The following is a 21469-nucleotide window of genomic DNA, read 5'->3' on the forward strand; positions in this document are numbered from 1 at the left end:
GCCCCTTAAAAAAGGATTCTGTTGAACTCACTATTTTTTTTTTCTACAATATTCGTAATATTTACTTCTTGATAAAGTTTTAAACCATATATAGGAATGATATTCATTATCATCACATTAAACTATTTTTCATTCATTAAAATCAAATATAAGTATGTCTTTTAAATAACTGAAATAAACTCCTTAACCCTGTTAAGCTTGAGAAACTACGATCTGAGCCTATCTCTGGTTACATGAAACATAAGACAGCCTCAAATTTAATAGAGCTACGATTTATCAGTAGGTCTACTTCTCTAGATGATTCTTTCAAGAAGTTTAAAATATGTAACATCATTCACCGTTGAACCATTTTACGATACATGCTTGTCAACTTGTATATACATTTCTTTAAACGTCTCGGGTAATTAACGAGAATGTTTCCAAAGCCCGACATTTAAATCTTAGTTACTGGCATTGATCACATTTACTGTTATGTTCAACGCTTATTTTCAACATGACGTACATAAATATATCTCCATGTACTGCAATAATACAATGTATCGGCTTTAGAAAAAACTGGTAATGACTCAAGCGGACACTATCTTTTACGGGACACGTAAATAAAGCAAAACAAACGTATCAGATAATTTACTTATGAATAAAGAAAAAAAGAAATGAATGTTTTTTGTTAATATAAGATTAACATAACGATGAATATATCAATGCACTATACAACTTTATAATATATCGAAAATGTCCAATTTTAATAGCTTAGTTTCAAATTGCAAGTTTCAAGTTTATTAAAGATGCACTCTTACTACCAAACAAGATTTATCACAATTCATAATATTGTTTTCAAATTCCCAAAAGGATGAATAAATGTCAGAAAAAATAGATATTTTGAAAGATACTGAGTTTAATTGGAAAGAAATGAGCATAAAACACCATATTTCTTCATTATGAGATTAATGTAGTATACAGGAAATCTTTTAGCATTCACCAATCATTTACTATTTTAGCGCTTTCCGCTATTAAATTCACGGTTACAATCTTGTTATCAGTAGTTAATATTTTACATATATTCATTATTTAGTGAGTAGTTTAAGGTTTATCATTCAAATTTATGTTTTTTAAACATGTGTATGTATTGATTTTGAATAAGAGTGTCACTTTAATAACAAAATCACAAAGACCATGTAAGCCTTGAAAGTTAAATATCAAATACACAGACTCATAGTCACAGTGAGTGACTATATTTTTAATATGTACAAATTTAATTTTAGTGCTGTACACTTGTTTTATCAACAATCTTAACTTAATGTTTTTGTAGCAGTTCGTCTATAATACGCGCACATTCCTATGATTATGAACAGCTCAATTGCAGCAACCGCTAACAGTGCTCCGAACATTCCCCAAAATGTCGCGATCGGAATTGTGTCTGAAATCGAAAAAATCAACAATAGAAACTAAAATGTTTTTATCCAAAGATCAGCTATTGCTTATGGAGGTCATTTGTCGATTTTAATCGATATGTTCGTACTTATTTTAATACCATCAGTATCAAATCAGCACTCTCATCAATGCAAATAATTGTCGATTACATCATAGTAATTTTCTGCAGTTTCTTTAAAAGCACCGATATAACTTTACCTTCGTCAAGCATTACAGGTGATTCTTCCTGTTTAGCGCTCTTGCCTGTACTAGGTTGCGGCGTAGGTGTACTGCATGGGATATCATTTGGCTTAGTAAACTCAGGTGCTGGAAAGTTTCTACATTGAGGAAAACCAGAAGGTGCAGGTGGAACCTCAGAGAATGATTCATTCAAAAGCATAGCCATTCCTCTCATTGTATGTGGATCCATGTGACAATGGAGCATCCAAAGACCCGGATTGGAGGCAGTAATTCTAACAATAGCATAGCCTCCCTTGGGAACCATTATCGTGTCCTTCATTGGTGGCTTTTGTGTTTCTAGTCCTGGTATAGTATTAACATTCCATGAGGTGTTGTTCCAATATGGTCCATTGCAGTACGAACCATCACAAGAAATATCACCGTTTCCGTCACTATACTTGCCAGTTATTTGGTCATATTGGTGGTACCCAACCTTCAGGACTTGGAAGGCGTGACCATGACTGTGTATAGGATGGGGACCGGAAGCCCCATTCCCGTAATTTGTGAACACTAGTTGATATGCCTTCTGATCTCCAATACTAACTGCATATGTACACACACATATTTTATCGGTTCCGCAATCATGGTTGTCACACGAAGTGGATAATTCACGCGGTTGAGTAAGAGCAGATATTGGCGACAACATCATGGATCTTCCATTAACGGAACCGTATCTGTACCCAGATCCTCCGGGGAATCCAAAGTTGAAGAACATTTCCTCAATGTTTTGTTGGTTGGCACCAAACGCCGGCATACTCGATGGAAATTTTATATCATTAAAAGTTACACAGTCGACATTTGGTTCACCAGGATACACTGAAAATGGACAATTTACAACAACACACCTATCGCTCGAGGTACACGCCCGATTTGATGTCAATGGATCTGAAGTATCCGATTCGTTATACTGCAAAATGGCGTAAGCAGAGTGGTCCACCCCGGCTTCAAGAGTCTTCGCTCTTATCCAGTAGTTTCCAACACTTTGGTCCGCTATCATTTCAATATCGTATCTCTCTCCGTTGTGTAATATTATTGACTCAGCAATTATCGGTTCTATGTCGAATCCGTCGCTAGCCACTATTTTAAGACTATGTCCGTCGATAGAGAATCTAAATGGAAAAGCACTGCCTCCGCCAATAATTCGGAACCGATATTTTTCTCCTGCTGCGACCTTAAATGATGTCAGCGGAGCTCCTGTGTGTTGGCCGTTTTCATTGAAATATCTTCCCCTGCCGTTTATAAGCCCTGCATGCCATTTCATTTTCGTAAACGATGTACCGTCAATTGCCGGTACCCCAAATGGCGCCTCTAATGGTTTGTAATCACCAAACATATTCTTTTGAAGCTGTAGATCTGCCTCCCATTCATGGTTGTATTCTGTTATCAAGACGACGTGCTCCTCAGACGAATTTTGTGTCCTTTCTCTGACAATAAGAGCGCCGTGTAGCCCCAACATTTGAAGCATCCCAATGTGATTGTGGTAAAAGAATGTGCCTGCACTAGGGACACTGAATTCGTAAGTGAAGGATTGTCCAGGATTTATTGGACATTGCGTCACATAAGCTGCTCCATCCATCCAAGGAGTTCCAATCTGATGAATTCCATGCCAATGAATGGCAATTGCATCACTATACAGGTTATTTGTCACATGAATTTTCAAAGTTTGTCCTTCGTAAACGTTTAAAGTGGGGCCAGGCATTTGACCATTTATGGTTATTATCATTCTCGGTACTGCATAGCCATCTGCGGTTATGATACCGTGAGTAGAAGTTGGCAAAGCGGATGGGTCGGAAGCATTAACATCGTACCTGTATAGCATCCCGTCATGAAGATAAACCAGTTTGTTGTCGCCGTCGACCATGGTTTGTTTGAAACCAACGTCCATCGTAAACTCACAAATGTCATCCGTCGGGTCACATTCTAAGGTTTTGTGGGCATCTACCGAACAGACGAGCAAAATGACGAAAATCAGACGGCTTCCGATGCATTCCATTCTGTAAATAATAACAAATGAAATGCGAACTGTTTTATCTAAAGAATATGCATTTGTCAGAATTAAATGTATAACACGATATTTAAAGTGGATTTCTTTATATGAAAATAGTACTTGCACAATGCAAACAATAAATTGCGTTGGTAATTGTTTATCTATGATATATTGATATTATATTGAATGACTGTTTATTTATCTTTCAAATAACGATTTGAATTTTTTATTTCACAATTTTATGAAAACTGAAGTAAAATGCTCTCTTTTAACAGACACGTTGTATTCGCTTGAACATTTCATACCGTGTCATTATATTCGCATGAAAATTTCATACCGCGTCATTGTATTTGCATGAACATTCAATACCGTGCCATTGTATTCTCATGAGCATTCAATACCGCGTCATTGTATTCGCATGAATATTCAATACCGCGTCATTGTATTCGCATGAACATTCCATACCAAGTCATTTTATTCGCATGAATATTTCATACCGTGTCATTGTATTCACTTGAACATTTCATACCGTGTCATTGTATTCGCATGATCATTCAATACCGTGCCATTGTATTCGCATGAACATTCAATACCGCATCATTGTATTTGCATGAATATTCCATTCCGCGTCTTGTATTTGCATGAATATTCAATACCGCGTCATTGTATTCGCATGGATATTTCATACCGCGTCATTGTATTTCCGCATGAATATTCAATACCGTGTCATATTCCCATGTTTTCACATTTGCACTTTCTTGGTTTGTCCGTATCATATTGTATGGCACGATCTTGAAAACTGACACTAAAAGTATTAAAAGCAAGACCACGTAAGTGTCGTCAGGCATGCTGGTTGATGAATTTTCGATCAATCGATGAATCGATGAACAACGGTTTAATCGATTGATGAATTGCGATACATTTGACTTCTAGGTAACACTTAAAGACCGATACAAGCGATGTATAAGTAACAGGAGATAAATCTATAACAACTAAACAATTGACCGATCGAGCGATATATAGATATATAAATAGCGATATCATTCGATCGATACCTAAGCGACTGAAATAAAAAATTCCAATCGATTGAATTTTGTTTGAGTTAAATATCCTTATGAAACTTTTACACATACACACATGATTTCTTGCATTACAAAATCAAAATTTGGCAAAATATTTTGTTAACAGTCACACTATGACAGTGAAACTTTTATGTTTATTTTTTGACACATAAGTATGAATTGAGGGTGAATACAAAATAACAGTTGGAAACACAAAAGCAGTTCCACTATCTAATTTTTAAGTATCGCGTTTTAAATAAATGACCTTTTGGAACTGTATAATTAAATAAGAATCATTATTTATATGATAGATCGTAAAAGCACAATAGATTAACCTGACAGCAGTAAAAATAAATGGAATATGTTATGAATATGTTTACAGGCAGGTTTTACACCTATCTTGTTTTTAAGACAGAATGTCAATAACATTGTCCATATCTGGATTAAATTATATTTACAGACGTTTTATCCAGTATGCCCGTTTTTCAAATAAGTACAAAATTATATTACTTGCTATTATTGTATTCGTTTATTGTCAGTGCATGCTTGTGTATGGTTTATTTCAAAAGATGTTTGATATCGATGATTAAAAGGAACTCGCTCATGGTTTGTAAAGTGCAATATCATTAATTACGAAATAAATGTGTGGCAAATCATAAGGAGTGTTAAAACAAAATTTCCGAATGCTTGAACCCTCCTGCAAATGTTGATATTTGCTCAAATATCGTCTTTGAAGGCCACAATTATCTTTAGCGTTTATAACGCGATTGAAAATTCATTTCGGCTGTGTGTTGCGTGATTGGTTGATTGACATTTTCGCGTGATGTTTTGACAGTCCCGGTGGACGCGTGAACTATCCGGCTGTTTTCTAATTTGTTCTTGACTTTACCGGCGTGGGTTCGAACCCAACTAAAATCAAAGTACTTTTTATGCTTTCAGTTTATTATTACTGCAATTTCGATACAGAGTAAAATAATGATAAATAAGTGTTTTCAGATGCATTACCGGGAAACTAAAACATGTGCGAGTCACTTTAAATTAACATATTCTACATTATTCTTACAAAAATGTTTCATTTTTCTTACATTTATTTTCTAAAAGCGAATTGCATCCTCAACGCAGTAATGATATAGTGCAAAACCAACTCATTGACTTAAAATTAAAACCAAGCCATTCCTTATTTATAAAACAAATGTCAAGTCCATTTATGCTTAGAAAATAAATAAATAGAAAGAAAGATAAACATAAAAAATCATACAAACCTTTAATCTCCAACTTAATGTTAACTAAATAACAACTTGAGTGGTATTATAGACGGAGAATTGGTATTGAAAATCTTTAGACCATGAAGTTTAATAACCGCATCGACCAAAGGCATAATGGTCGGGTAAAATGACTGAACGACAAAACTTCATGGTTCATGGAGAACAATCTCACATGTTTACCATTATTCTTTAATATGTGTGTCCATTTTATAGCACATCTATGTTTTTGATAGATCTTTAAATATAGTCCATATTTCATGGATTGTTATCTATTATCAATAATTAAACACAATATTGGTTTTTAATTTATCGCGCGTCTTCAAAGGTTTAACTTTTCAAACAACTTTACAACGACTTTAATTTAATGATCTGTTTCGTTTGGTTCCCTTTGAGTTATTTCCATTGCAAAAGACAAGTTAGCATACTACGGGATGGCCTAAATATTGAACAATTTGTTGAAACTCTATCCAAGTTAGCCAAAATGGCGTGTCACGAGGTCACTATAATTTAAAGTTATAGGTGTTCTCATGTGTCCAGATATTTGAGACGTTGTGAAACACTACCTGTACATGTAATTGAGTGCTTCTTCTTGTGCACTACGGTATTAAGATATGTGCACTACGGCATTCTAGTATGTGTAATACGGCATTTAGGTACATGGACTACGTCATTCAGGTATGTGCACTACGTCATTCAGGTACGTGGACTACGTCATTCAGGTATGTGCAGTTCGGCATTCTGGTATGTGAACTACGTCATTTAGGTACGTGGACTACGACATTCTGGTATGTGCACTACGTCATTCAGGTACGTACATTACGACATTCAGGTATGTGCACTACGTCATTCAGGTACGTGGACTACGGCATTCTGGTATGTGCACTACGGCATTCAGGTACGTGGACAACGGCATTCTGGTATGTGCAAAACGGCATTCAGGTACGTGGACTTCGGCATTCTGGTATGTGCACTACGTCATTCAGGTACGTGGACTACGGCATTCTGGTATGTGCAGTACGGCATTCAGGTATGTTCACTACGCATTCAGGTATTTTTACTGCAGCATTAGGGTACGTACACTAAGAATTCAAGTACGTACATTACGGCATTCAGGTATGTGCACTACGTCATTCAGGTACGTGGACTTCGGCATCCTGGTATGTGCAATACGGCATTCAGGTACGTGGACTACGTCATTCAGGTATATGCAGTTCGGCATTCTGGTATGTGCACTACGTCATTCAGGTACGTGGACTACGACATTCTGGTATGTGCACTACGTCATTCAGGTACATGGACTAAGGCATTCTGGTATGTGCACTACGTCATTCAGGTATTTGTAGTACGGCATTCTGGTATGTTCACTACGGCATTCAGGTATTTTTACTGCGGCATTAGGGTACGTACACTAAGAATTCAGGTACGTACATTACGACATTCAGGTATGTGCACTACGTTATTTATGTACGTGGACTACGGCATTCTGGTATGTGCACTACGTCATTCAGGTACGTGGACTAAGGCATTCATGTTTGTTCACTACGGCATTCAGGTATGTACACAACGGTATTCAAATATTACACTACGCCATTCAGGTATGTTTACAACGGCATCTAGATATGTGTACTTCGGCATTCAGGTACGTGCACTACGGCATCCAGGTGAGTGCACTACGGAATTCAGGTACGTGCACTACGGCATCCTGGTGAGTGCTCTTCGTCATTCAGGTACGTGCACTACGGCATCCAGGCGAGTGCACTACGGCTTCCAGGTGAGTGCACTACCGCATTCAGGAATGTACGCTACGGTATCCAGGTATGTGCACCACGGTATCCAGATAAGCGCACTACGGCATCCGTGTGAGTGCACTACGGCTTCCAGGTGAGTGCACTACGGCATCCAGGAATGTACGCTACGGTATCCAGGTATGTGCACTACGGTATCCAGGTTAGCGCACTACCGCATTCAGGAATGTGCAGTACGGCATTCAGGTACGTAAACTACGGTATCCAGCTAATTGCACTACGACATTCAGGAATGTCCACTACGGCATTCAGATACGTGAACTACGGCATCCAGGTAATTGCACTACGACATTCAGGTATGTGCACTACGTCATTCAGGTATGTACACTACGGCATTCTGGTAAGTGCACTACGACAATCAGGTATGTGCACTACGCATTCAGGTACGTGAACTACGGAATCCAGGTAGTTGCACTACCGCATTCAGGTATGTTCACTACGGCATTCGGGCAAGTGCACTACGGCATTCAGGTATGTTCACAACGGCATTCAGGTACGCGAACTCCGGCATTCAGGTATGTGTACATTATAACTCTTTTAGGATGAGGGGAATGGTTTATGGAAAGGAAATTGTATGAATAAAACAAAAAGTCTCCACTCTCACAATTTGGTTGGAAAACCAACTACTCGTGAATAGTTTCCTGAATCATATTATACATGTATATATACAGTAGGTGGTGTATTCACAGTATTATATTTCTATATTCATAAAACTTACCACATTCTGTGAATAATGAATAATATATCTGTTTTATTATCGGTAATGAGATATATCTCGGTAAATGTAGGGGATTTTATTAACTGATTTACTTAACCAGGAAGGTCGCCTTTATAGCCTAGTTTAAAAATGTAAGCTAGACCACAGCAATAGTTTATCTGCAAACGCATCATATCATTTCATGTTTAAGAAGACACAAAACAAGTTTTAGAGTAGTTTTTATGTGTGTGTATTTTGATATATTTGCATGGTACAAACAAATATTTAAACATTCAGAGTTGCGGGGCCAAAGAAATCTCCGCAAAGCACACACACACACACACGCACACGCCCACGCCCACGCACACGCACACACACACACACACACACACACTTTGTTTTCAATTTCACCGACATAAGCTGAGTAGTGTGACTGACCTGCACTGATGTACGCCGACATATTAAAGTAGGTCATAACACAATAACTATACCATCTGAACAATGTTGACACCACATATTACCCTACTAGCATTTAAATAAGTCCATTACTTTTATATAGCCATCTGAAAATGTTGCTGTTTCGGATAAGAATGAAGTTGGTCCTTTAGCTTGCGCCACGGCCAAGTCTACCAAAAACGTATGTTGAAATTGATGATCTGAAATGTATAAATAGTTTATAAATTAAACATCAAACTAGCATTTAATCTCTGTTGCATATACATAGGTACTGGTAGTGTTTTCAGTTAAGTCTGGATCTGTGGTTTTGTGGTAACACACTTGACTGTCAATCCAGGGGTCGAAGGTTTGAATCCACGCTGCACCAACTTAAATACTTACCGAGAAGGACGTTAAATGGGGGTGTGGTGTGACAGTGCTATACACTGGGGCACGTTAAAGTACCTGGGTAGCTGTAATCATCGTAAGATTCTGTTTCTGCCCCCACCCCCCCAAAAAAAAAAAAAATAAAAAAAAATAAAAAAATAAAATAAATAAATAATAAATAAAATAAAAATAAATATATAAATTCTTCTCGGACCACTCGCCGAGTGGACAAGTCCCGGATGCGAGTATAAATATGCTTACATACACACACATTTCAGTTGAGTAACAATAATTAGTTTGAAAGTTTACAGAATTATTGTTTTCGAAAAAGACTTACGCGTAATCTGGATTTGGAATTCCGTTGGTGTTGGTGTTGGATACTAAAAAGAAAGGTATATATTTGTTGTGGACACACTTATACCTTTGTCGTATATAATCACTGCCGTGGTTATTAATAAAACTGATATTAACTGTTTTTAAAAATAAGAATATGTCTAACTGTCATTATGGTTACTGAGGGTAGATAATCGTACATTTATAACGAATCTCTCGCCTTAAAGGGGCTGATATAGGTTAATCCCCCATTACCTTTATTATTATTATCATTATTATTATTATTATTATTATTATTATTATTATTATTATTATTATTATTATTAATAGTAGTATGAATACCTGCTGTTGGTGTCGATGGTTTGGGATTGGCATTTTGATGTGCCTTTTTCTTATTTATCCTCCTTCGAATAAAAACGATCGAAAGTATAAAAGCAATTAAACCAAAACCCGCTAACCCTGCGACGATGCCAATAATTGCTTTCCTCAAACCTGAATAAACACAATAAGAAACTTAAACTATTTTTAACAAATGACGGAAAAACGTCCATAAAAAACCCCTCAACAAAACTTTCAGAGCTGCCTATTTTCATTGTTAATCTCTAAGGTTTGTCGGTATAACAATTGTGTTGCGTGTGTGGTCGGTCTGTTGTGTTTGTGTTTATGTGTGTGGTGTTGTTACGTTCACACCTCTAGTTCATGGTCGTTTTGGCGTTGCTTTGTGCCTCTTAACAAGGGTTATTTAATAAAAAAATCGACTACAGTGTTTGTCTCTGTACTTCTCATTGTATAATTGTGAAACTTAAAAAGTGAAAAAGTAAATACTAAAAATACTAAATTATAATGCGAAATATGTTGTTGTCATAGTGCATAAAATGAAATTAGTCGAATATTTTCACAAAATCACCTCCTTCTTCTGGTATAGTTGATGTGTCAAATTGTATTGACCCCAAAGTTGTTTTCGAATTGGAAAAAGTTTCTTCATAAATTGTTGATATTAGATTCTCTGTTGTTATATTTGAAGTGCTGGATTGTCCAGCAGTCGTTGAGATCGATGTTGTTGCTGTGATGGGTGTGGTGGTTGTCGTCACTATTGGTGTAGATGTTGAATCTGTTGTTGTTCTTGTTGTGGTAGTGGTTCTGGTGGTCGGCGTCATTGGTGTAGTTGTTGAATCCATTGTTGTTGTTGCTATGGTGGTGGTCGTCATAGGTGTCGATATAGAATTTATTGTTGGAGATACTCCAGCACATGGATTCGTTTCAGGAGGACACGAGACTGTTACCCTACCATCCGGGGAGGATCCTGAAGGATAGAAAATATTGCCCTATGCCTTGGTTTTCCACTTACCGTTACAAAATCTACAAATATTGGTAGACAATTTCTTCATATAACTGGTGACTTAAGTTTGATTTTGGCATTGCTATAGTGGTACCGGTCAGATGTATTTTATTCTCCGAAACCCTGATAAACGTACCAGCAAATCCTAGCCAAAACGAGCCCGAATCAGATGCAAGGCTGTTCTCCAGTTGAATTGTAAGAGACTGTTCGCTTATTTGCAATGTTCTCGGCGAAGCTGTGTTATCCTGACAGTTCCAACTATCTATAGTATTACCGTCGGGTCTTCTCACAATAAGTCTTTGTTGGCATTGACCCCACCTTAAAATATTTACATTTTTACATTTTTACTTATTATCATGGTATCTAAAAAGAACAATAATGCAGAACATTTTGACCAAGGTAAATATATCTGCCTTAAATTAATAAACTCCTTGTTAGATCACAGAAAAAAAATGCTGCTATGCAAACAAAATAGTTATCACTTTCAATGATTTTGTTTATATATTTTATAGATGATAAAAATATTTACACAATGAAATGTATGGATCAAATATTCAAGTACAAATGAATGGTTACTATACTTGTTTTCCATCACAATCTGCCACATTGTTATAGAGAGTGTTGAGCCCATATCACACGTGTAGACAGAGCAAGTCAGAGTTTTTCCCGACGGGATCTTCTGACCGTAGTTGAAACCGGGACTTTGCAGATAAACCGACTGCCCTAACGAGGTTATCGTTCCAGACATAATGCTAAGAATACTCGTTTCTAAAACATGAACAAAACGCCATCAAAAATTAATAGCTGATTTAGTTTCTGAAAGGTTTCTTATTCAAACATTTTGAACATACTTTTTGTATACAGTCAGTTTAAATAAAGGCTTAAAAATTGATGGTCTTAAAGGGAATTTGATTTTATTTCCTGTGATGATGTTATTGTTACATATGAAATATGATAGTGTTCCACGTGCATCAATGTCAATATACATTTCCAATTATTTTCATAGCTGGATGTAGTTTGAAGGATCGCCATTTCCAAAATGTAGTTTTTAACACAATTGAACGTGAAGGATAAGCTACATTTTACGTGTATGACCAAACTTACCTGGTATGCAATAGTAGTTTATATGCATGTAGTTTGGATAGTGGTCAGGTACTCCGATACAATCTTGTGGCAGAACAACAGTAGCCATCACGTTGCAACTACTTCTACCATTGCATTTTTCTATATACTGAACTGCATTATTGGGGTGAAAATTATATGACATTTGGCAGTCTTGTTCGGTTATATTCGAACAACAAAGTTGAAACTGATCTTGGACGTTGTCAAAAGTGCAATTCAGTGCCTCTGCTTTGTATGCGACCGTTATGTCCTTTATTGCAATTACTTCTCCAGGTGGACATGTGGAAAACATAAAATTACTGGCTGGTGAGATAACGCCGTAACAAGAAGCGGTGCTTTTGTATAAAGTACCAAGAGCAAATGTCCCTGAAAATATAGTGATTTATTTGTGTACAAAGCCTTTCAAGTTCATAGTTTTCAGTTATGTCATTGAAAGAAACTCCATACCTGGTTGTTTTCGTGTTAAAAATCGTTAAGACATATCCTGTCTTAATTCATTGGTCAATAATTGGCTCAAACAACTTCATCCATAACAATTCGTTCGGTTCAAGCGTATAAGTAATTTATTCATAACATGTTTATGCCATGAATATGATTTTTACACATATCTTCATTTTTAGCAGTTGCAAAAAACATATATATTATTGTTATTCATATTTTAGAAATAAATACATGTACTTATTCAAATATTGACCTATTTAATTTCCATCCTCTTTAGAGCCACAATTATTAAGCAATATATTATTTTTGATTTTATAGCAAATCTGATATGTTTTAACTTTACAGAAATACTGTGTTATTAATGCTATGTAACCTTCTATGTAAGCCAGCAAACTTCTGCTGTGTTCTGTCTATTTTTTGACATATCGCAAACAGCACTCAAACGGCGATTATGTTTTCAAATATATTTCTTGATTAAAATCACCGTTCCTTACGATCCTGAATTAATCTTTGTCATCGCAGATATCTATAAGGGCTATTAACTTGACAAAACTTAAATCTACCCAAAACTCTTGATATATGTTTTCAAAAAGATATCCTAATGCAAATGTTATCATGTCATCGTTTTCTTATAAATTGAATGAGTTTAAACGATTAGTTTGTACAAACGCAGTATCACATTACAAACAGTTATTTATGTGCACTTGAATGGAACTATATATTTCGTAGTTAACAATCTACATGTACCTGTTTTAAACCCTATATAAGGCTGTAATTATTACTGAGTTTTATTCTAAAACTTCCCGGATCAAAATCGAGTACTTATGCCTATAAACGTAAGTGAATCTTTGACGCAAAAAAATGTGTTTTGTTTTCTGATGTCATGTTAACATCATGCGATAAATATGGGTTATTATATGATTGGACGCATTTCTGGTGACCTGTATCACGTGGAGTTCAGTGTGTAAACATATAACCGTCAAGACGTAAGGTTGAGAATGCTACATGTAAACACATCAAACGAGACGTGGTGCAGGTCACCAGATAAGCATCCTGTCGTTATATTTCTGACTATTTTAATATGCCTCTCAAATTTCCCAATATGGAATGGCTTGCGCGTAGGAATGTGTTACGTACTTTTGTGTATCGAAGTCAAGGGAGGCTTCTCCAGAGAGAAACGAAGTAAGAAGTTATAGAATTCACAGAATTGAGCAAAATAAGAATTTTTTTTATATTCATGCAAAATGAACTAATAACTAATACAAAAACAATTATTTAATGTTAAAGCACAAAACAAAACAAAACGTGAACGGTCCTTTTTACGGTTATACAATTATATGTATTCCATGAAGACGTAACGCGACCGTTTGAACAAAGTGAATGTCAGTGGACGATCATTATAATAATTTATGCAACATGCTTAAAACTCTGAGCATTGCTGCAGATAGCTTAAAAAAATGAACAATTTATTTTCTGATAGTTTCCATCTCATATTTAAGGAATTTTCATTATAGCTAACGTATCATAAAATTATTTCACAGCCATACCTTCCTTTGTTTGGCAATAACTCATACAACGTAATAGATGGATGCAAACTCCGTTGTATGAGTTAGTTAACGGATTCTGTATTCTGCCCGAAGTGTTTGAATTATACGAAATTCTCAATGTTGATTAACAAAGGTCATACAACCATCAATAACATCAATAGTGTATGCATACAGGTTGGCATTATTTGGAAGGATATTTAGTACATAGTTGTATTGGTATTCCCGAAGTTTCGTTATCAATTGACAATAACGTTATTAATATAACGTCAATTATAATGAGACGTTGTTTTAAGCAGAAACAACCGCACAGCTACTTTAATTCTTAAGGAATCGAGTAAAATTTAAACATAGATATACAAATATCGATTTCGATGTCAGAAAATCGATAATATTTAAGCTGTATTTCACAGCGAAGTATTCATGATTAAATACCTATAAAAAAAGATATCTTTAATTTTGTTGAAATTCCTGTATAGGCCAGAAATACATTTTGGTTGGTAAAAAAGATTTGATAACAATAAAATAAACAGTAATTGTTGTACATACCATGGACAATATAAAAAGCCAGTAATTGCACGAAAAAAATCATTTCGCTGTCAATGACTATAACTACATGCACAGCTTTCAAGCACAATGAATTTTAGAATAAGGAATCCACATTCTTTGACAAAGAACTATTTAAATGTCCGTGTTTCACTTTATGCCAATTTTTAAACTATACGTTTTATTACATATTTCTAATCGCTAAATGCCTTCACCGATTACTCAAAATGTTAATGGTTAAAAAAAGACAAGTCATCAGTGGTTTTTCACAGACAATAAGGTTAAAGGTTCTCAAAAGTATTAAATACTTTTGATGAATACAGGTGTGACAGTGTCAAATATCGGGAAGTGGTGGAGAATTTCTTAATATGACGCTGCAATCCTTTTATTGGATATCCTGAATGACGTAGTGGTTTGTATAAAATTTCCAATATGATATATAAATATTTCTGAAAGGTATAAGCCGGCGAATATCTGTTAATATTCATTTATCAATTTAAAGTTGTCAACTGGCTATAGAAATGAATTAGAATATTTGACATAGTGTGTATACCACGTGATAAATTACGTCATATATGCTACGTCGGAAGGCAACTTTTTGCTTAAAATAAAGACCTAATTCAAAGATAACTTTTCTTTTACTAAACCATTTCAAAATAAACAAAGGACAGTCTATACCGCTTTAAGAGTCCCGCCTTCGTTTTATCACCGAAGTTTGATAAGGTGATTAGTTCCATCAAACACTTCGACAAACCTGTTTCCAAAATAATATTTTGACAGTGCTCCGTCAGACGGCCGTATTGTGAAAAGGATTGTCGAAGTGTTTTAAGAAACTAAACTCTCAATCAAACTCTAGTAAAAAGACTGAAGGCATGACTCCACAAGCGGCATAGACTGCGCTATGTTTCATTTAAAATGGTGAAGAAATATTGTTATATATAATATAATTTATCTTGGTTTTAAATATTCATTCGAAGCAAAATATTGCCTTCCGACGTATATGATGAGTAAACATGAGAATACAAGTGCATTCTGAACACAAAAGATGAAAAAATGGAATAATTTTGAAATATGAACGAATGGTTGATTTTGAGTTTTGGTCCCAGCCGCGGCAAGTGTAGGGATGCTGAGATAAATTTGACACCGCACACCACAGCTTTAGGCATTTTTCGCTGCGTTTTAGAGTGTAAAATAACCTTGTAGGCGAATGGAAACGGTGACGCAATGACGTCAGAGATGCACCGATGGCAGCGTAACGTAGAAAATCGAGAGTGCTAAATTTCAGGACCAGAACCAACCTCCTAGCCCTTTTGATACAGGAATTACACGGGATTCGCATTCCAGTAGCGGGTTTGTTTTGGTTACGTTGAAAAAGTACGAAATGTCGCAAATTTGGTCATACTTTGACGCGTTGGAAACCGGTGCCCACAAATCATCCGGGCATCCCTGCAGGTGCATCTAATTGGAAAAACTGGTCCCTGCCGCGGCAAGTGCAGGGATGCTGAGATATGTTCGACACCGCACATCCCAGCTTTAGGCATTTTTCGCTGCAATTTGGAGTGTAAAATAGCCTTGTAGGGGAATTGAAACGGTGATGCAATGACATCAGAGATGCGCCGATGGCGGCGTTACGTAGAAAATCGAGAGTGCTAAATTTCAAGACCAGAACCAACCTCCTAGCCCTTTTGATACAGGAATTACACGGGATTCGCATTCCAGTAGCGGGTTTGTTTTGGTTACGTTGAAAAAGTACGAAATGTCGCAAATTTGGTCATACTTTGACGCGTTGGAAACCGGTGCCCACAAATCATCCGGGCATCCCTGCAGGTGCATCTAATTGGAAAAACTGGTCCCTGCCGCGGCAAGTGCAGGGATGCTGAGATATGTTCGACACCGCACATCCCAGCTTTAGGCATTTTTCGCTGCAATTTAGAGTGTAAAATAGCCTTGTAGGGGAATTGAAACGGTGATGCAATGACATCAGAGAGGCGCCGATAGCGGAGTAACGTAGGAAATCGAGAGTGCTAAATTTCAAGATCAAAACCAACCTCCTAGCCTTTATGGTACCGGAGTTACACGGGATTCGCATTCCAGTACCGTGTTTGTTTTGGTAACGTTGAAAAAGTACGAAATGTCGCAAATTTGGTCATACTTTGACGCGTTGGAAACCGGTGCTCACAATCATCCCATACACCACAGCAGGTGCATGTTGTAGGTTAGAGCGTCCCCTAAATTGAAAACTGGTCCCAGCCGCAACAAGTGCAGGGATGCTGAGATATGTTCGACACTGATCACCCCAGTTTTAGGCATTTTTCGCTGCATTTTAGAGTGTAAAATAGCCTTGAAGGCGAATGGAAACGGTGATGCAATGACATCAGAGATGCGCCGATGGCGGCGTTACGTAGAAAATCGAGAGTGCTAAATTTCAGGACCAGAACCAACCTCCTAGCCCTTTTGATACAGGATTTACACGGGATTCGCATTCCAGTACCGTGTTTGTTTTGGTAACGTTGAAAAAGTACGAAATGTCGCAAATCTGGTTAATCTTTGACGCGTTGGAAACCGGTGCCAACAAATCATCCCGGGCATCCCATTCTCTGTCCTCCGTAGACAACCAAAGTTTGACTTGACATCTGCCTGTTAATCGTAATTATAATTACTAATGAAATGAATTTCCGTCATGTAGGTAAACAAGTTTGTCGTTTTGCTCAACCATTGACCCCTTAATGTTAACACCCATTGCAAACTCACAAATAAAGTTGGTTCTTTGACAATTTTCTCGTTCCATACCAGTCTAAGTATCGATTACCAACATCACCGCTATTCCAATACGATACCAATTCATTGTCATAGGAGTGTAATAAACTCGCTTAAAATTAGATTTAATGAATTGCTATATAAGTTTAATGATAAAACATAATGTTGGATGTTACTTCATCGCGCATTTTCAAAGTTTTAACTATTCACACAACCCTTCTACGACTTAAATTTTAATAATCTGCTTCCTTTGCCTCCCTTTGAGTTTTATCATTGTAAGAGACAAATTTGCATTGCACGGTGTGGACTTGATCTTAAAATAATTAAAGAGAAAAGCACAACGGCATTCAGGTTCTATCACAACGGTAGTCAGGTACGTGCACTACGGCATTCAGGTACAAGCACAACGGCATTCAGGTTCTATAACAACGTTAGTCAGGTACGTGCACAACGGCATTCAGGTTCAATCACAACGGCATTTAGGTACGTGCACAACGGCATTCAGGTTCTATCACAACGGCACTCAGGTACTTGCACGACGGCATTTAGGTACAAGCAAAACTGCATTCAGGTTCTATCGAAACTGTAGTCAGGTACGTGCACTACGACATTCAGGTACGTTCACAACGGCAATAAGGTTCTAGCACAAAGGCATTCAGGTTTAAGCACAACGATATTCAGGTACAAACACAACGGCATTCAGGTTCTAGCACAACAGTAGTCAGGTATGTGCACAACGGCATTCAGGTTCTAGCACAACGACATTCAGGTACAAGCGCAACGGCATTCGGGATCTATCACAACGGTAGTCAGGTACGTGCACAACGGCATTTAGGTTGTAGCACAACGGCATTCAGGTTCTAGCACAACGGCATAAAGGTACAAGCAACACGGCATTTAGGTTATATCGCAACGGTAGTCAGGTACGTGAGCTTAGGTTCTAGCACAACTGCACTCAGGTTCTATCATAACGTTAGTTAGGTACGCGTACAACGGCATTCAGGTTATATCACTACTGCACTCAGGTATTTCCACATCGGAATTTATGTAAAAGCACAATGGCATTTAGGCTATATCAAAACGGTAGTGAGGTACGTGCACAACGGCATTCAGGTTCTAATACAACGGCATTTAGGTACGTGCACAACGGCATCCAGGTTCTAGCACAAAGGCATTCAGGTTCTATTAAAAAGGTAGTCAGGTACAAGCGCTACGGCATTCGGGAAAGTGCACAACGATATTCAGGTTCTAGCACAACCGCATTCGGGTACAGGGCACTACGGCATTCGGGTATGTGCACTACGGCATTCAGGTTCAAGTACAACGGCCTTCAGGTTCTAGCATAATGACATTCTGGTTTTAGCACAACGATAGTCAAGTACAAGCACAACGGTATTCAGGTACTAGCACAACGGCATTTAGGTACATGCACAACGGCATTTAGGTACAAGCACAACTGTATTCAGGTACGTGCACAACGGCATTCAGGTACATGCATAACGGCATTCAGGTTCAAGAACAACGGCATTCAGGTAGGTGCACAACGGCATTCAGGAACGAGCACAATTTTATTTAGGTACAAACACAACGGCATTTAGGTACAAGCACAACGGTATTCAGTTACTAGCACAACGGCATTCAGGTACATGCACAACGGCATTCAGGTACAAGCACGACGGCAATCAGGTACGTACACAACGGCATTCAGGTACAAGCACAACGGCAATCAGGTACGTGCACAACGGCATTCAGGTACAAGCACAACGGCATTCAGGTACGTGCACAACGGTAGTCAGGTAAGTGCACAACGGCATTCAGGTTCTATCACAACGCTAGTCAGGTACAAGCACAACGGCATTGATGTTCTATGACAATGGCATTCAAGTACGTGCACTACGACATTCAGGTACAAGCACAACGGTAGTCAGGTATGTGCACAACGGATTTCAGGTACAAGAACGACGGTAGTCAGGTACGTGCACAAAGGCATTCAGGTACTAGCACAACGGTATTCAGGTACGTGCACAACGGCATTCAGGTACAAGCACAACGGCATTCAGGTTCTATCACAACGGTAGTCAGGTACGGGCATAACAGCATTTAGGTTCTAGCATAACGACATTCAGGTTCTATCACAACGGTAGTCAGGTACGGCCATAACAGCATTCAGGTACAAGCATAACGACATTCTGGTTCTATCACAACGGTAGTCAGGTACGGGCATAACAGCATTTAGGTTCTAGCTTAACGATATTCTGGTTCTATCACAACGGTAGTTAGGTACGGGCATAACAGCATTTAGGTTCTAGCTTAACGATATTCTGGTTCTATCACAACGGTGGTCAGGTACGGGCATAACAGCATTTAGGTTCTAGCACAACGACATTCTGGTTCTATCACAACGGTAGTCAGGTACGGGCATAACAGCATTTAGGTTCTAGCACAACGATATTCTGGTTCTATCACAACGGTAGTCAGGTACGGGCACTACGGCATTCAGGTTCTAGCATAACGACATTCTGGTTCTATCACAACGGTAGTCAGGTAAGGGCACTACTGCATTCAGGTACAAGCACATCGTCATTGAATTACGTGCACTACGGCATTCAGGTACTAGCACAACGGCATTCAGGTAGTAGCACAACGGCATTCAGGTTATATCACAACGGTAGTCAGGTACGTGCACTACAGCATTCATGTACAAGCACAACGACATTAAGGTACTAGCACAACGGCATTATGGTATTAGTACATTTTTTACGTTCAAGCATGAGGAAAGTGATTCACACGAGTGTCGTCGAACATGTATGTACACGTTTAAATTGAAAATTTGTAAACGACTTTAAAACTTAACTATATCTGTAACAAAGTCGTGTATCTGTACACGTACACATGATTTCCCGCAATCGCTCGAGTTTTGGAGACCTAATTAGCACTGCCGAATTGAAAAAAAATATCTGCATTATATAAGAAAATAATAATAGGAAGAGCAAAATAAATAATTTTTAAGAATTAAACGTCAGTCTTAGTTTGAATGCAACTGGTCTTAGATTTTGACCTACATTTACCGCCAATGAAATTGCAGGTTGGCAAACATTAGGTACTAGGCGTAATCATTAAGAATTTTAACTTTTGTAAGATTTTGCGTTGACAATGTGTCAGCCAATGAGGTTGTATTCTAACACAGTTAGATGACCTGAATTGTACTCTTAATAATTGAGATGAGGTCGTTCAATCTACCAATTCTTAATCATTAAGATTTTGATTCATGCCATCTAACTATTACATAGAACAGAATTAAAAGGCCACACTTACTTCGCTCCATAAGAACACGAACATGTGGCGTTCCGCAACCTATCGAATAAAGAATAAGAGATCACGATGCAATGATTCCGAAAGTACCAAATTAAAAATAAATAAACCGTAAACAATGTTAATACTTGTAAGTTCGATGTTAAACCGATTAAATAGACGGATTGTCGCGTTTGATCTTATCCACCGACCATATACACATATTGGTGTCACGTGTGTTCTAGTACAGATAGCGTTTTAATGTATCACTAGCGGACTCGGGCGAGGACATACACGACTCCAACACCCAGCTAAAAGTGAATTTTTGATATCATACTCAGAATTGTAGAGGAGTTATGCATAAATTAAGCCCAAATACAACATTTTTTATTAAGTGGCCCCCTCTAATGTCAAATCTAGGATCTACCCCTGTAAATCGAGGCCACAGTTTAATAAAGATTGTTTTTAGCTTTATCCGACCGACTAACCCACAACCCGTAATTTTGATTAGCCTTAAAACATATTGTCGTTTTCAATACAAATTTAAGGACGACCAAAATGAAAAACTCTACACTCTTAAAATCTTGGTAGGAAAACAAATCATCTTGTGTATATTCAATAATAAATGTATTTGCAGTATGATATTTCTTTTTTTCATGCAGCTTATCTCATTCAGTGAAATATACATCTTATTTGACAAAACAAACGCAAAACAAGTTTCAGAGTGTGTTTTGTCGACTGTGTGTGTGTGTTGTGTGTGTGTGTGTGTGCGTGCGTGCGCGCGTGTGTGTGCGTGCGTGTGTGCGTGT

At 37.5% G+C, this 21469-nt stretch overlaps 2 protein-coding genes across 2 annotated transcripts; both read right to left on the reverse strand.

The window, feature by feature from the left end:
* Window positions 1-612: 612 nt before the first annotated feature.
* Window positions 613-6350, reverse strand: LOC128216869 (uncharacterized). Its single transcript, XM_052923571.1, has 3 exons — window positions 5961-6350; window positions 1630-3644; window positions 613-1417 (listed from the first exon to the last, which is right to left on the reverse strand). The coding sequence occupies exons 2-3, from the start codon at window positions 3641-3643 to the stop codon at window positions 1290-1292; spliced, it is 2142 nt and encodes a 713-aa protein (XP_052779531.1). The 5' UTR covers window position 3644; window positions 5961-6350; the 3' UTR covers window positions 613-1289.
* A 2355-nt stretch (window positions 6351-8705) lies between these two features.
* LOC128218090 (mucin-3A-like) lies at window positions 8706-14924 on the reverse strand. The gene is made up of 8 exons (XM_052925630.1): window positions 14616-14924; window positions 12064-12447; window positions 11541-11727; window positions 11096-11277; window positions 10528-10923; window positions 9963-10112; window positions 9625-9667; window positions 8706-9121 (listed from the first exon to the last, which is right to left on the reverse strand). Exons 1-8 carry the CDS (start codon window positions 14656-14658, stop codon window positions 9070-9072), a joined length of 1437 nt encoding a protein of 478 aa, XP_052781590.1. The 5' UTR covers window positions 14659-14924; the 3' UTR covers window positions 8706-9069.
* Between the last annotated feature and the right edge of the window lie 6545 nt (window positions 14925-21469).

The sequence above is a fragment of the Mya arenaria genome, chromosome 14 (genome assembly GCF_026914265.1).
Source record: "Mya arenaria isolate MELC-2E11 chromosome 14, ASM2691426v1".
NCBI classification, from domain to species: Eukaryota; Metazoa; Mollusca; class Bivalvia; order Myida; family Myidae; genus Mya; species Mya arenaria.